The following is a 15,554-nucleotide window of genomic DNA, read 5'->3' on the forward strand; positions in this document are numbered from 1 at the left end:
CTGGCTCGGGGGACTCCTGAGGCAGCTGACGGGTACCGGCAGGCCAAGCGTGCTGCAGCACGGGCGGTCGCGGAAGCAAAGACTCGGGCCTGGGAAAAGTTCGGGGAGGCCATGGAGAAGGACTACCGGTCGGCCTCGAGGAAATTCTGGCAAACCATCCGGCGCCTTAGGAAGGGGAAGCAGCACCCCGCCAACACTGTTTACGGTGGAGGCGGGGAGCTGTTGACCTCGACTGGGGATATCGTCGGGCGGTGGAAGGAGTACTTCGAGGATCTCCTCAATCCCACTGACACGTCTTCCATAGAGGAAGCAGAGGCTGGGGACTCGGAGGTTGATCCATTCATCACCCAAGCCGAAGTCACCGAGGTAGTCCGGAAGCTGCCCGGTGGCAAAGCACCGGGGGTGGATGAGATCCGCCCTGAGTACCTCAAGTCTTTGGATGTTGTGGGGCTGTCTTGGCTGACACGTCTCTGCAACATCGCGTGGCAGTCGGGGACAGTGCCTCTGGACTGGCAGACCGGGGTGGTGGTCCCTCTATTCAAAAAGGGGGACCGGAGGGTGTGTTCCAACTACCGGGGGATCACACTCCTCAGCCTCCCTGGTAAAGTCTATTCCAGGGTACTGGAGAGGAGAATTCGGCCGCTAGTCGAACCTCGGATTCAGGAGGAACAATGCGGTTTTCGTCCTGGCCGTGGAACACTGGACCAGCTCTATACCCTCAGCAGGGTGCTGGAGGGTTCATGGGAGTTTGCCCAACCAGTCCACATGTGTTTTGTGGACTTGGAGAAGGCATTCGACCGTGTCCCTCGTGGCATTCTGTGGGGGGTGCTTCGGGAGTACGGGGTCGAGGGCCCTCTACTAAGGGCTGTACGGTCCCTGTACGACCGGAGCAGGAGCTTGGTTCGCATTGCCGGCAGTAAGTCAGACCTGTTTCCAGTACATGTTGGACTCCGGCAGGGCTGCCCTTTGTCACCGGTTCTGTTCATTATTTTTATGGACAGAATTTCTAGGCGCAGTCATGGGCCGGAGGGGATCTGGTTCGGGAGCCACCGGATTTCATCCCTGCTTTTCGCAGATGATGTTGTCTTGTTGGCTCCTTCGAGCCGGGACCTCCAGCATGTTCTGGGGCGGTTTGCAGCCGAGTGTGAAGCAGTTGGGATGAGAATCAGCACCTCCAAGTCTGAGGCCATGGTTCTCGACCGGAAAAAGGTGGCTTGTTCCCTCCAGGTTGGGGGAGAGTTCCTGCCTCAAGTGGAGGAGTTTAAGTATCTCGGGGTCTTGTTCACGAGTGAGGGAAGGATGGAGCGTGAGATTGACAGGCGGATCGGTGCGGCGGCCGCAGTAATGCGGTCGTTGTATCGGTCTGTCGTGGTGAAGAGAGAGCTGAGCCGAAAGGCGAAGCTCTCGATTTACCGGTCAGTCTACGTTCCTACCCTCACCTATGGTCATGAACTTTGGGTCATGACCGAAAGAATAAGATCCCGGATACAAGCGGCCGAAATGAGTTTCCTCCGCAGGGTGGCAGGGCGCTCCCTTAGAGATAGGGTGAGGAGCTCTGTCACGCGGGAGGAGCTCGGAGTAGAACCGCTGCTCCTCCACATCGAGAGGAGTCAGCTGAGGTGGCTCGGGCATCTGTATCGGATGCCCCCTGGACGCCTCCCTCGGGAGGTGTTCCAGGCATGCCCCACCGGGAGGAAGAGACCCCGAGGAAGACCCAGGACACGCTGGAGTGACTATGTCACCCGGCTGACCTGGGAACGCCTTGGGATCCTCCCGGAGGAGCTGGAGGAAGTGTCCGGGGAGAGGGAAGTCTGGGTATCCCTGCTCAGGCAGCTGCCCCCGCGACCCGGCCCCGGATAAGCGGAAGATAATGGATGGAATGGATGGATGGAGACTGGTATTGATCCTCTGATGTCTGATGTCTGATTTTCCTTCATCTACCTACCTCAACCCCCATCCCTACCCTCATCAAGCCTTCTATCAATTCAAATAAAATTACCTTTACCTTTATTTAGTGAATGACTATATATTGTCCATGTTCCATCCTTTGTCCATTGTACATCTCACACAACCATTACCATGGCTTACTGGTGAGCTGGAAAGTAACAAAATAAACCAACAGACAATGCATTTACTGTAAACAAGTCAACTATTTTAATATGAAATGTGCAAAAGTGCAACAGTCAACTACAAATAAATTGTTTAAAAGTAAGTAAAATGTGAGTAAAATGCAAATGTAAAAAATATATACATACAACAATATGAAATAAATTAAATAGAAACTTAAATAATGACATAAAATGAATTGGATGAAATGGTACTTGTGCGGAAATGATTAAACCAGTAGTGTGGACTTGTCAGTCCGTTAAAATAATAACAAAATATGTTGTTTTTCTTTTGTATGATTACCACTGATAAAACATATCACACAGTGATAGCAACCGCTTAGTTCACTTATCGCTTGCCAGCCATAACCCAATTAATCCCATCACTGTTTATGTGTACTAATTAATGCAATGCTACAAATGCCTTCGAGGAGAGGCTGTTGACTGTTACAGCTGGATTTACACCCAACCTTCCTATGTGGCAGTTCGGAACATCTATGAACATGTTTGCATTGGTCATCCGACAGAAAACATATTTATAATTTAAACCTCCAACCTCATGTGTACATAAGATGTGTGATATGAGAAGTTTTAATATTTGTGGGAAAACATCTCTACAAAACACAAAGTAAGTAACTATATTTAGTATGGCCATTGAGGTGTGTTGGTGGCAACAGTTGATGATGACAACACTGTGGTGAGAAACGTTTAGTTTCGTCATAGTTAGTTATAAAGTCCTCATACACAGTCCTCTCTCAGAGGGCTGCACAGAGCTCAGCAGAAGTTGTTTATCTATGGGACTCTGTGCCACAATGCCATGTTGATGCAGGGATGTTTTGTTAAGCTGATGGTTTAATGCCTTTTGACCTTTTGATGTGTTTCTGTCAAATGTATTTTAAGTGCAATGAATGTGATATTATACTGATGTGTATGTTTGTGTTAATCATCTAAACTTTCACCAGTCACATCTGTGAAATTATTTGTGTGTTGTGCCACAGAAAATCTGGGCATTTTGCTTATACAAATATTTTACATTATACTGGCAGATATATGAGTTCTTGAATTTTGGATCTGACTTTTGGTTGAAAGAGCTGTGGAAGTGTCTAAACCCTTGATATTTCAGAATATATGGCAGCCAATAACTCTTTGAATGGTGGTAAATCCTCTCTGAAGAACATCGATGGTCGGGTTGTTTTTGTTCAGGTTCTGGTGTTAGTTTTTCTTTGCATCAACTCTTTGCTAATCATGACATTTTTTATGAAGGATTGCTTCTACACAACCATGCGCTACATTTTATTTGCTATGACACTACTGTCTGATTGTCTGTATCTACTCCTGACTGATATCCTGCTCATTTTAAGCTATTTTCATTTTACCATACAAATGTGGTTTTGTCTCATGATATATATTATTTTGTCTCTGTACACTTATTTAACACCAGTTACTCTGACAGCAATGACTCTGGAGCGCTATGTGGCCATTTGCCTGCCCCTGCGGCACTCAGAACTGTGCTCCACAAGCAGCTCTATGCACTGTATCCTCTTCATTCACGGCATTAGCTGTTTACCATGCATTGCCGTTCTGTCCATTTTCTTTAAATCTGCAACCCATGGCTTCTACGTTCAGAGAAATGTATGCTCTGTGGAAATGTTCATCATTCAAAAGTGGCAGGGTCATCTTCGGTCAGCTATCAGTCAGTTCTACTTCTTACTTATGGTGAGCATTATTGTATTCTGTTATGTTAAAATAATGAAAGTGGCCAAAGCTGCATCTGGAGATAATAAAAAGTCAACAGGGAAAGGGCTCAGAACAGTAATTCTTCATGCCATCCAGCTGCTGCTCTGTCTCATCCAGCTGTGGTGTCCATTCATAGAAGCTGCTCTACTTCAGACTAATTTTCTGTTATATATTAATGTCAGGTATTTCAACTACATTACTTTTATTCTTGCTCCGAGATGTCTGAGTCCTCTCATTTATGGCCTTAGGGACGAAATATTTTTTCATGCACTGAAATACTACGCTCTCTGTGGCTTGTATAAAAAACCTTTGGATTTTTAAAGTAATGATGTTATGCTTTTAAAATAACATGTTTTACATGTCTCTCGCTTTAATCATATTGTTTGTTTGTTTTTCCGGGGAAATATCATTGAAATGATTCAATAGATCTTTTGGGGGGCAAATTGGCATTTGCTCCTCATGAGGATCTTTGTGATTATTTGCATTGATAAATATCCAGTCTGGTTCCCTGTACACACGACATTAAAGTGACCCTCTTTTTATCCTTTCATTGCTTGTTTTTAGCACATCTTCATATCGGCAACAAACCAAAATACCAATCATGTGGTGTGTTTCTTCTTTGGCTCAAAGTTGTGTGATTGTAGTAATATTTTAAAACCATTTACAAAAAATATCATATCAATTGTAACAACATTTTTTTTTTTTAAATAAACTTCTTATACTGCACAATTTGGATGTGTGCCTGTTTCATTTAGTGTGCCTGATGTACAAAGTACAGTAGTCCCGCAGTGACACATACACAAAAAATACATCAAAGCCTGATACCGGTACAAATACTTCTTATCATGAAAACACAGACCAGTTTTTAAAAGCAGTGTAATGTTAAATTAAAGTGCATACATACAATAATTATCATGATATATATAAAAATCTGCATTTATTTTCAATAGCTTCCAGGTCATGTGACCAATCGACTCAAAATCAATGCCAAACTACTGGCAAATTGGAATTACGGACTTTGCAGGGGTCAATAATAAAGATTGCCTGATTGCCTGGGGCAAGTAAAGTGCCACGTCAGTCTAGCAAATCTGGCAACTGACTTTCATGATTGGGCAAGTGGATTAAAAGAATTAAACACATTGTTTTTTCCTGGAGTTCACAATGAAAGGGGCAAAGGAGTCAGCCAGCTTGATTCTCTCTTATCTGTTGTGCACATGAAAATGGCAGCAGGTAAAGACATCATGAACTGAAAAACAAACGAGGTTAGCATTTTTTAATTTTGCAACAATCTTGTTGCTTTGCATGTATGACACACTTTGTTCTTGTTTTCATCCATTAACTCAATTAAAGCAGCTACAAGGAACTCTATTTTTTTGTTGATTCTTGCACTAACTGATTTTTCTTTTGTGAACACAGTTGTTAGCAGGATGTGTGGTGATGAGGTCATGTATCTATTTTGTAGCTATGTAGGATTAATAACAATATGACGAAGGTGAAACAAAGTAAACTTTTAGCGATGTACTGTACGATCGGATACAGGGCAGCTTCTTTCTTCAAGTCTGACTTCATCTTCAGCCCACCGCCACAAAAAATATCTATTTCTTTATTTTTAAGTAAAGATTAAACATGACAATTACTTCTAGTGTTTGTTTTAGTCTAATTTGTAAAGTGGGCATACAAAAACTGACTTTGGGCAAATGGATTTCTGTCCCATTTCCCCTGTTGGGTAAAAAAAGTCTTGGCAAAACATCTTAGAGAGGGAACTTTTTAAAATAATAGTTCGCATCATAATGATAATAACATCAAAAATAATAATACATTTTATTTATATAGTGCTTTTCATGATACACAAAGCCACATCACATCATTTTAAAAGGAAACCAATATATCATATAATGTATAAATAAATATACTGTAGTGTTGTACTGTGGCTTACAAGTCAGGTTAGGATAAGGGTCAGTCAGGGGCCATGACAGTAATGGTGGCTTACAACCCAGATATGTCTACAGATGAGAGAACGAGCATAAAGCGTCAATGACGACACTGTGGTGAGCCAAGTTTAATAAGCTGTACTCTCCTTGTAGTATGACTCACTTCATACAGAGCCGTCGCTCAGAACAAAGGCCGAACAGACATCTGTCTTTGGAAATGTCTGCCACAACGCTTTGCCATTGCAGGGAAACAGTTAGTGTTTTTGTGATGACGATCACATTGTCTTTCGACGGATGATGATTTAACACTTGGCTGTACCTCAACAACTTGTGTATGTGCCTAGAGAAGTGATGGAGGATAACAGCTCATGGGTTGGTGGTGAGGTGAGACAGTTCAGTGACCGGGCGCTTTCTGTGCAGCTCCTGGTCATGATGTTGTTTCTTGGCATCAACTTTTTGCTCATCCTGACCTTTTTCAAGAAGAAGTCCTTCTACACAATTACACGCTACATCTTATTTGCTGTTACACTACTGTCTGATTGCTTTTTATTACTCATATCTAATACTCTGTCCCTCTTGGTCTATTTTAATTTTACCATACAAGTTTGTTTATGTATCAATATTTCAATGGTAGTGCTTCTGTATTCGATGGTCACACCAGTTACTCTGACAGCAATGACCTTGGAGCGATATGTTGCCATTTGCATGCCCCTGCGCCATGCAGAGCTGTGCTCCCAACGCATCAATGTGCATTGCATCCTCATAATTCACGGCCTCAGCTCTGTACCCTGCATTGTTGTTTTTTCCTCTTTCTTTGCATCAGCCTCTCTTAGCTTGTACAAACAACACAGGATATGCACTCCGCAGATTTACATTTTGCACAGATGGCAGGATCACATATGGTCATCTGTACAACAGTTTTACTTCTTGGTTATGGTAATCATCATTGTATTCTGTTATGTTAAAATAATGAAAGTGGCCAAAACGGCATCCGGAGAGAATAAAAAGTCAACATGGAAAGGTCTCAGAACAGTAATTCTTCATGGTTTCCAGCTGCTGCTCTGTCTCATCCAGCTATGGATCCCAATCATAGAGAGTTACGTATATCAGATTAATCTAACTTTATTTAATAATGTAAGGTTCTTTAACTATGTATTGTTTTATCTTACTCCAAAATGTCTGAGTCCTCTGATATATGGGCTCAGGGATGATAATTTTCTTCATGCACTAAAAAACTATGCCTTCTTTGAGTTGTATAAAAGAAATATTTTGCAAACTAGACTAGTAGTTTTTAAAAGAAAGAAAATTGCACAATGCACTTCAAAAAAGTGACTAACTATGGCTGCAATTCACTTAAATATGAGAATTTCAAGAATGTTTTATTTCTAACTGGTTAATTGTAACAAGCCCTACTAATAATACAATTGAATAGTTGTGATAGTTGTGATGTGACATCTGTGTTTTATGCTTCTAAGAATGAGACAAAGCTCTTTTTCTGAATCTGTTGACATTGGATCAGTTTGAAATATTGCAGGAAGTTCAGTAAGGGAACATGAAAAAGCAGTGAACTGTGACATAAGGAGCTACAGGGGACAGACTCAGGCCATGTGCTGCATAAAATCAGATCAAGGTTGCTCACAGAAAGATTGAAAGAGGCCAATCAGCCTACTGCCTTAATTCTTTATCAAAACAATATATTCTATCGTATTGTACCACTTTTTGTTTATTTGTGGAAATAGTCTTCTGGAAAAAAATATTATGATAGTGCTCCTGACTTAAACAGTGCTCTACACTTCAATGTCATAAGCAAGATATCTTTTATAGTTCTTTCATCTACATCCTGACACTGCAATACAAACAAACTGTGAAATTCTTGTACTTTTCACTGTTCACCACAAAAACAACTAGTGAAGATGCTGACTTTTTTTAACCAACAAAATAATCCCTAAATAATCCCTAAAAGAATGAAATACTCAAACTGTTCCTAATTTATTCAAATACAAAATGGACTGTCTATAAGCGCAATAGATTAAAGCAGTTTGCCTTGTTGTCCAGAAATGGACATTCTTCAAGTACATATTCAATACACAGATATGAGACAGGTATTGATCCTCTGATGTCACACACACAATATTCAGTAACATGAGACTGAGAGGACTGAGCAACTCTGGTGAAGTGAACAATGAACGTATGGTATTCTAATTTATATATTACTTTTGTATATGTTACACAACATATTTGAAACAATATGACACAAGACCTTTGGTCCTGAACCCGTTTAAAGCTTGCCTGGTACAATCACTCCCTGTGAAAGATAACTTTAAAAGAATAACATATTAACAGTTTAATCATTTCTGCACAAATTCCATTCCACCCAGTTAATTTTGTCATTATTTAAGTTTCTATCTAATTTATTTCATATTGTTGTATGTTATTATTTTTTTCAATGTGCATTTTACTCAGAATTTATCTACTTAACATTTATTATCTTTGTCAAAGAAACAATTGATTTGTAGCTGACTATTCTGCACTTTTGCACATTTCATATTAAAATAGTTGACTTGTTCACAGTAAATGCATTGTCTGCTGGTTTATTTTGTTACTTTCCAGCTCACCAGTAAGCCATGGTAATGGTTGTGTGAGATGTACAATGGACAAACGATGGAGCATGGACAATATATAGTTAATATTGGCAGTGCTGAGGTGGGTGGTGCGTTTAGCTGAGGGTGAGAGGCCCAAAATCAAATTCTGCTTAGGACCCCATAAAGACTTGGGCTGGCTCTGAATCAATATAATGCATAAATTAATATACTGTAGTGTTGTACTGTGGCTTACAAGTCAGGTTAGGATAAAGGTCAGTCAGGGGCCATGACAGCAATGGTGGGTTACAACCCAGATATGTCTACAGATAGCCACTGAGAGGATGAGCAGAAAGTATCAATGACGACACTGTGGTGAACAAACTTTAATTAGCTGTTACTCTCCTTGTAGTGGAGTCACTCCTATAAAGTCTTCATACAGAGCCTTCGCTCAGAACAAAGGCCGGACAGACATCTGTCTTTGGAAATCAGTGCCACAATGCTGTGCCATTGCAGGGAAACAGTTAGTGTTTCTGTGATGAGGATCACATTGTCTTTTTACGGATGATGATTAAACACTTGGCTGTACCTCAACAACTTGTGTATGTGGCTAGAAAAATGATGGAGGACAACAACTCATGGGTTGGTGGTAAGGTGAGACTGATCAATGACCGGGCGATTTCTGTGCAGCTCCTGGTGATGTTGTTTCTTGGCATCAACTTTTTGCTCATCCTAACCTTTTTCAAGAGGAAGTCCTTCTACACAATTGCACGCTACATCTTATTTGCTGTTACATTACTGTCTGATAGCTTGATATTACTCATATCTACTATTCTGTTCCTCTTGGCCTATTTTAATTTTACCATACAAGTTTGGTTATGTATCAGTATTTCTACGGTGCTGATTCTGTATTCGATGGTCACACCAGTTACTCTGACAGCAATGACCTTGGAGCGATATGTTGCCATTTGTATGCCCCTGCGCCATGCAGAGCTCTGCTCCCAACGCATCCACGTGCATTGCATCCTCATCATTCACAGCCTCAGCTCTATACCCTGCATTGTTGTTTTTTCCTTTTTCTTTGCATCAGCCTCTCTTAGCTTGTACAAACAACAAAGGATATGCGCTATGCAGATGTACATTTTGCACAGATGGCAGGGTCATATCAGGTCAACTGTACAACAGTTTTACTTCTTGGTTATGGTAATCATCATTGTATTCTGCTATGTTAAAATAATGAAAGTGGCCAAAACGGCATCCGGAGAGAATAAAAAGTCAATATGGAAAGGTCTCAGAACAGTAATTCTTCATGGTTTCCAGCTGCTGCTCTGTCTGATCCACCTATGGACCCCATTCATAGAAAATTATGTATTTCAGATTAATCTAACTTTATTTAATAATGTAAGGTTCTTCAACTATGTATTGTTTTATCTCACTCCAAAATGTCTGAGTCCTCTGATATATGGGCTCAGGGATGATAATTTTTTTCTTGCACTGAAAAACTATGCCTTCTTTGACTTGTATAAAAGAAATATTTTGCAAGGTAGACTAGTAGTTTTTAACATAAAAAATGGACAATGCACTTAAAAAAAGTGACTCTATGGTTGCAATTCACTTAAACATGAGAATTTTAAGAACGTTTTATTTCTAACTGGTTTATTGTAACAAGCCCTACTAATAATAAAATGCAATAGTTATGATAGTTGTGATGTTACATCTGTGTTGTATGCTTTTAAGAACGAGACAACGCTCTTTTTCTGCATCTTTTGACAGTGGATCAGTTTGAAATATTGCAGGAAGTTCAGTAAGGGAACATGAAAAAGCAGTGAGCCGTCACATAAGGAGCTGCAGGGGACAGACTCAGGCCATGTGCTCCATAAAATCAGATCAAGGTTGCTCACAGACAGATTAAAAGAGGCCAATCAGCCTACTGCCTTAATTCTTTATCAAAACAATATATTCTATCGTATTGTACCACTTTTTTTTGTGAAAAAAGTATTCTGGAAAAAAATATGACAGAGCTCCTGACTTTTACAGTGCTATACACTTCAATGTCACAAGCCAAGATATCTATTATAGTTCCTTCCTCTACATCCTGACACTGCAATACAAACTGTGAAGTTCTTGTACTTTTCCATGTTCACCACAAGGATAAACAGCTAGTGAATATGCTGACATTGTTTTACACACATGATACATTTAGGATTTGCCTGAACTTCCCTAAAAAAATGAAATACTCAAACTGTTCCTTATTTATTCAAATACAAAATGGGCTGTCTATAAGCACAACCGATTGAAGCAGTTTGCCTTGTTGTCCAGAAATAGACGTTCTGTTATGGCCTGTCAAGTTCTGTGGTGGACTTGTGTGTTTTTGGTGTCTGTTTTTGTTTGTTGTGCTTGCAGAGGTGCACTGAGAGGCTGGGCGGAGTTTCACATCACCGGAGCTGCTGACGCACACGCACACCTGTGGCAGTGCCTGCTTAAAAGCCTTGGTCTTCACGCTACCTGCTGCCAGCTGATTTCGCTACATTGACCTGGTATATGGCTCCAGCTAGTCGCTTCACTAAGCCTCTTGTCTGTGTAGTATATGTCTTCTTGGAAACCTGATTATCTTTTGTGCTTCCTCCAGCGTTCACCAACTATCCCAGCTACCAGTGGCTCCTCACCCCGCAACCCAGCTCTCAGCACCTCTGCAGCCGGCACCCTCGCCTCGAGCTCAACCTGACCGACAGACTTCCAGCCAGTTGCAGGGCAAGATATTTTGCTCCATTTTGCCCTGCATATTCCGTTGTTGAATTTTCAATAAATCTGCCTGCACTCAACTTCTGCTTGCTGTCCGCTTTTGGGTCCTGCCTCGCACCACAAAGCATAACACATTCTTCAAGTTCACTTTATTACTGTCACGGTGCCACCTTGACAGCCGGATTGCCTTGCCTTGCCCTGTGTCTGTGTTTTTTCCCCCGTCTACCTTCTCCCCCTCCGTTTTCTCCCTCACCTCCTATCTTTCCAGTGTGTGTCTGTGGGCGTGGCGGCAGCAGCAGCAGCAAAGTGGCGCACCTGACTCTCACCAGCCCATCAACCTCCGCCTATATTACCCTGGCCTCTTCACTGCTTCAGCGCCAGATTATTCCGTCCCGTGCGGTATTACATTGTGCTTAAGAATTTAGTCCTAAAACGTTGTATATCTTGTTCTCATGTTTTCTATTTTGTGCTTATGTTCCTCTTTGTTGGCTCGCCCTGCAGAAACCGTCAGCGCCATTCCGCCCTGTTCCTGCTCGCCAGCTCCTCCGAGTCCCTCCTCGCCGGCTCCGGTCCACACCGCCTGCCTGCCTGCCTGCCCGTCTGCCTGTCTAACTGCCAGCCTGGTCACCTCACTCTCGCCACCACCCGAACTAAACTCTGCAAAAATAAACCTTTTTGCTACCTGAAAAGTACTGTCTCCAATCTCTGCATTTGGGTCTGCAGAAAACCTCAACATAACAATTACAATATATGAGTGACATTAATTACTTTGAAATGCTTTACATTTTTTAATCTGGACCATGCTGTACACTGTGTAAATAAACACTAGTTACATTTCCCCTTTCACAAAATTGCAGTGTTGATATATAAATCTTTGTAAATGTACAAATTGATAACACTTATAAACTTTTCAAATAAAGTAAATCCACACATTTTCACATTTTTTTTCAGGTTTTTTTTCTTCTCTTTAAATGCATACCAACTGCTTACTGTATCCTTACATATTCAATACACAGATATGAGACTGGTATTGATCCTCTGATGTCACTCTCCCCCAGAAAGAAAATACTGTGAGTGTTTTCTCCCAAAATGTTGAAGTAAAGATATTATATCCAGTAACATGAGACTGAGAGGACTGAGCAACTCTGGTGAATTGAACAATGAACATATGGTATTTTAATTTATATATTACTTTTGTATATGTTACACACATATTTGAAACAATATGACACAAGACCTTTGGTCCTGAACCTGTTTAAAGCTTGCCTGGTACAATCACTCTTTGTGAAAGATAACTTTAGAAGAATAACAGATTAACAGTTCAATCATTTCTGCATAGGTTCCAATAAAGACTTGGGCCGGCTCTGAATCAATATAATGTATACATAAAAAAACTGTAGTGTTGCACTGTGGCTCACAAGTCAGGTTAGGATAAGGGTCAGTCAGGGGCCACAACAGTAATGGTGGTGTTCTATTTTTTGCCAAGCGGAGCCAGCCAGTCCTGTGCACGTATGCAAATTAGCCATGTGCGCCAAACAGAAGAAAGACATAAAGTTGAGAAGTCATACTAAAAATGACTAGCAAGCAAAAGCTAAACCAGAGTGTATCACTCACACACTTGGGGTTCACATCCAAAAAGGTGGCACTCAGAGATGAAGAGACACCGAAAGACAATGCTGGTGCAGCTAGCACAGTGGGCCCACTCGCTACCAGAACAGAGTATCCTCTCCCACCTAGTGACTCCCCAGAAGAACAACGTGAAGTTGAGGCTGAGTGCTCCGAAGACGCAGCAGGTTCTGAGGTAACGTTAGCTGCTACTGCTGCTAGCACAAGTGACTTGCCGGCTGGTTGGACAACGAAGCAGGTGGGCGAATGGAAAGACCACAACCCTTGGCTTGACATTAAAGCAGGAAAATTGGGGTGTTTAGTGTGTAGAAAAGCAAAAATGTTGCTACTCTCAGAAAAGGGACCGGGTTTACACCTCGCAGAAGATTGGATCAACGGTGATGTTACTAGCTCTGAAGCAAAGAGGTACGAAAGAAGATATACAAACACAGGGACAGCCAGGCCCACACAAGGTCAGTGGAAATAGCCCAGATGAAAGAGAAAGACAATCTCCCGAACACTTTCATTGATATACAGTCCAATTTACTCAAGAAAACCACAGTCTCATTCAGAACAGCTTACACTGTGGCAAAGGAAAGGCTATCGTACAAAAAGCTCAACCCATTCATGACAATGCAGGAGCTTAATGGAGCTGAAGTTGGTAATATCCACAAATCTGACCATGCATGCACAGAAATAATCAGTCACATTGCAAAGGAAATGCGGCGCAAATTCATATGCAATGTGAAAGAAATGCATTCACGGGTGTCAATCACAATTGATGAAAGCACCATTCATGGCAGTCCCTATCTACATAAGATGTGATGTCAGCGGTAAGGGGGATGTAGACAATGTTTTCCTGGATCTAGTGGAACTTACAGATATGGTCGATGCTGAATCCATTTATAACTCGATGATGGCGAGTCTACATAAAGCTGGAATGGATGATGACTTTTTGAAGACGCAAGTCAGTGGGCTTGTCATTAAACTCAAAGAAAAGTTTCCAAACGTGCAGTCTGTTCACTGTCTGGCGCATAGATTAGAACTGGCTGTCAAAGATGCTCTTAAAGAAGTGGCTTGCACTAATCACTTTGAGTTCTTTATTTCAAAGTTAAACTCACTCTACAATCAGTCAACCAGCAACGCCAGATTGCCTAGAGAAGCAGCGGCCGAGCTTGACATGGAAATACTAATAAATATAGGTAAAATCTTCACCCTCAGATGGGTTGCCAGCAGCTTTAAAACAGTAAAAGCAGTATGGAAAGATTTCCCTGCACTAGCACTCCATTTCAGAACAGCCAGTGAGGACACATCACGCAATGATCTTGAGAGGCAAAAATACAAGGGACTTCTGAAGCACCTTGCTAACTCAGGATTTGTGGAAGATTTGGCTGTCATGAAAGACAGCCTGCGTGAACTCCTGAGCCTGTCTCTCAAGCTGCAGAAAAGAGAAATGTCACTTGTGGATTCAAGTCTCGCCATCCAACAAACTATCAATGTTTTGATGGCCATGAAGACGATGGGTGGGGGGAAACCAACCAAGAAGGCCGAACAGTCTGTCTCATCTGGCCTTTTTAAGGGCGTAGAGCTGAGTGAAGGCAGGGCGAAAATAAACAGGTATCGGTTTTATGAATCAGTGATTGCATCTCTAACTAAGCGATGTTCAAAGCTCTTGACAAGCATTTTTGGCCAGGAGAGCAGGAGGACCTGATTTTGCATGGCAAACCAGAAGTACACAGCCTTGCGAAAGTGCTTGGAGAACCAACCAGGGAGGCCGTGGAGCAGTTTCGAGACTGGAAACTACAGGGCACTGCACCAGGGGAAAACATTGGAAAGACTGTGCATAGCAAGTCGCACGTATCTCCCCACGTCAGTTTAGTGCGAACAAGGCTTTTTCGCAGTTAATAACACAGACAACCAGCCTGTCTTCACTCCTGTTTGTGGACCTCAACGGACTTCCTATGGACAAATTCGACCCAGTTCCATTCGTCAGGAGCTGGATTAAAGCAGGATGACGCCTCTCTTCTTCCTGGAAACCAGGACGGCAACCACAAGAAGTTGAGCCAAGGCATCTTTGGTCTATTCTAACTTAAGGTAAGAGGCTATTTTTTCAATTTTTTTTGCAGTGACTGAATTGTGATGTTCGAACTGATTGTTGTGCATAAGATGAGTGTGTGCGACTGTGCGTGTGTCCTTTCCGGCTTCGGCATACTGCATGGTTATGTAGGCCTTGTGGTTGGTTGTGGTCTTAGAGAGAGCACCCGTCGTAGTGATGTTTGGCTTGTTGTCGGCTGTCTTTCAGCATCCGCCATGGTGCTTTTTTCAATTTGAGAGATGGCCTGTTTGCACGGTAAGGCGAACGTGCTTTGTGTATGTGTTCTATGATGTATCTGTCTGATCGTATTTGCTGTAGATGGATGGTTAAATAATGTCACATGATTGGTCATACTGCAGGCTCTCATTTGCATGTGCACTGATTGCATGCCAGTCTCCAATAGGCTATACCTGGCATTTATTCAGTTGATTGCTCTTGTAAGTGCGCCAGATTGATGGAATTATTGTTGTGTCTGCATTGTAATGCACAACGTTGCCTCTCTTTGTTATAAAACAATGTGCATCCAAACAACTTTAGCCAATGCAACCTCCTATGTCAGTGTTGCTTTACGAATACTATAGCATATCGGATTATCAAAAATTGTTAAGTGTGTGCATGTGTGTGTTGTCATGTAGGCTATAGACTGATTGTCTTGGCTTGCATCCATGAAATATTGTAATGTTATCTATAGATAACGATAGGCCTACTATAGGCCTATAACTATAGGCCTACTGCATATTGAGAAAATTTAGATCGGTAT

At 41.9% G+C, this 15,554-nt stretch overlaps 3 protein-coding genes and 1 pseudogene across 3 annotated transcripts; all 4 read left to right on the plus strand.

Moving 5' to 3' along the window:
• The first annotated feature begins 3,233 nt into the window (after positions 1–3,233).
• On the plus strand, positions 3,234–4,163 carry LOC141017560 (odorant receptor 131-2-like). The gene has a single exon (XM_073492257.1). The coding sequence runs from the start codon at positions 3,234–3,236 to the stop codon at positions 4,161–4,163; it is 930 nt and encodes a 309-aa protein (XP_073348358.1).
• Positions 4,164–6,124: 1,961 nt separating this feature from the next.
• On the plus strand, positions 6,125–7,105 carry LOC141012337 (odorant receptor 131-2-like). The gene has a single exon (XM_073485799.1). It carries the CDS (start codon positions 6,125–6,127, stop codon positions 7,103–7,105), a length of 981 nt encoding a protein of 326 aa, XP_073341900.1.
• Positions 7,106–8,973: 1,868 nt separating this feature from the next.
• LOC141012346 (odorant receptor 131-2-like) lies at positions 8,974–11,706 on the plus strand. Its single transcript, XM_073485811.1, has 3 exons — positions 8,974–9,895; positions 10,982–11,103; positions 11,596–11,706. Exons 1-3 carry the CDS (start codon positions 8,974–8,976, stop codon positions 11,704–11,706), a joined length of 1,155 nt encoding a protein of 384 aa, XP_073341912.1.
• Positions 11,707–12,667: 961 nt separating this feature from the next.
• LOC141012356 (E3 SUMO-protein ligase KIAA1586-like) lies at positions 12,668–14,704 on the plus strand (annotated as a pseudogene).
• The last annotated feature ends 850 nt before the right edge of the window (positions 14,705–15,554 follow it).

This window comes from Pagrus major, chromosome 2, assembly GCF_040436345.1.
Source record: "Pagrus major chromosome 2, Pma_NU_1.0".
Lineage (NCBI taxonomy): Eukaryota > Metazoa > Chordata > Actinopteri > Spariformes > Sparidae > Pagrus > Pagrus major.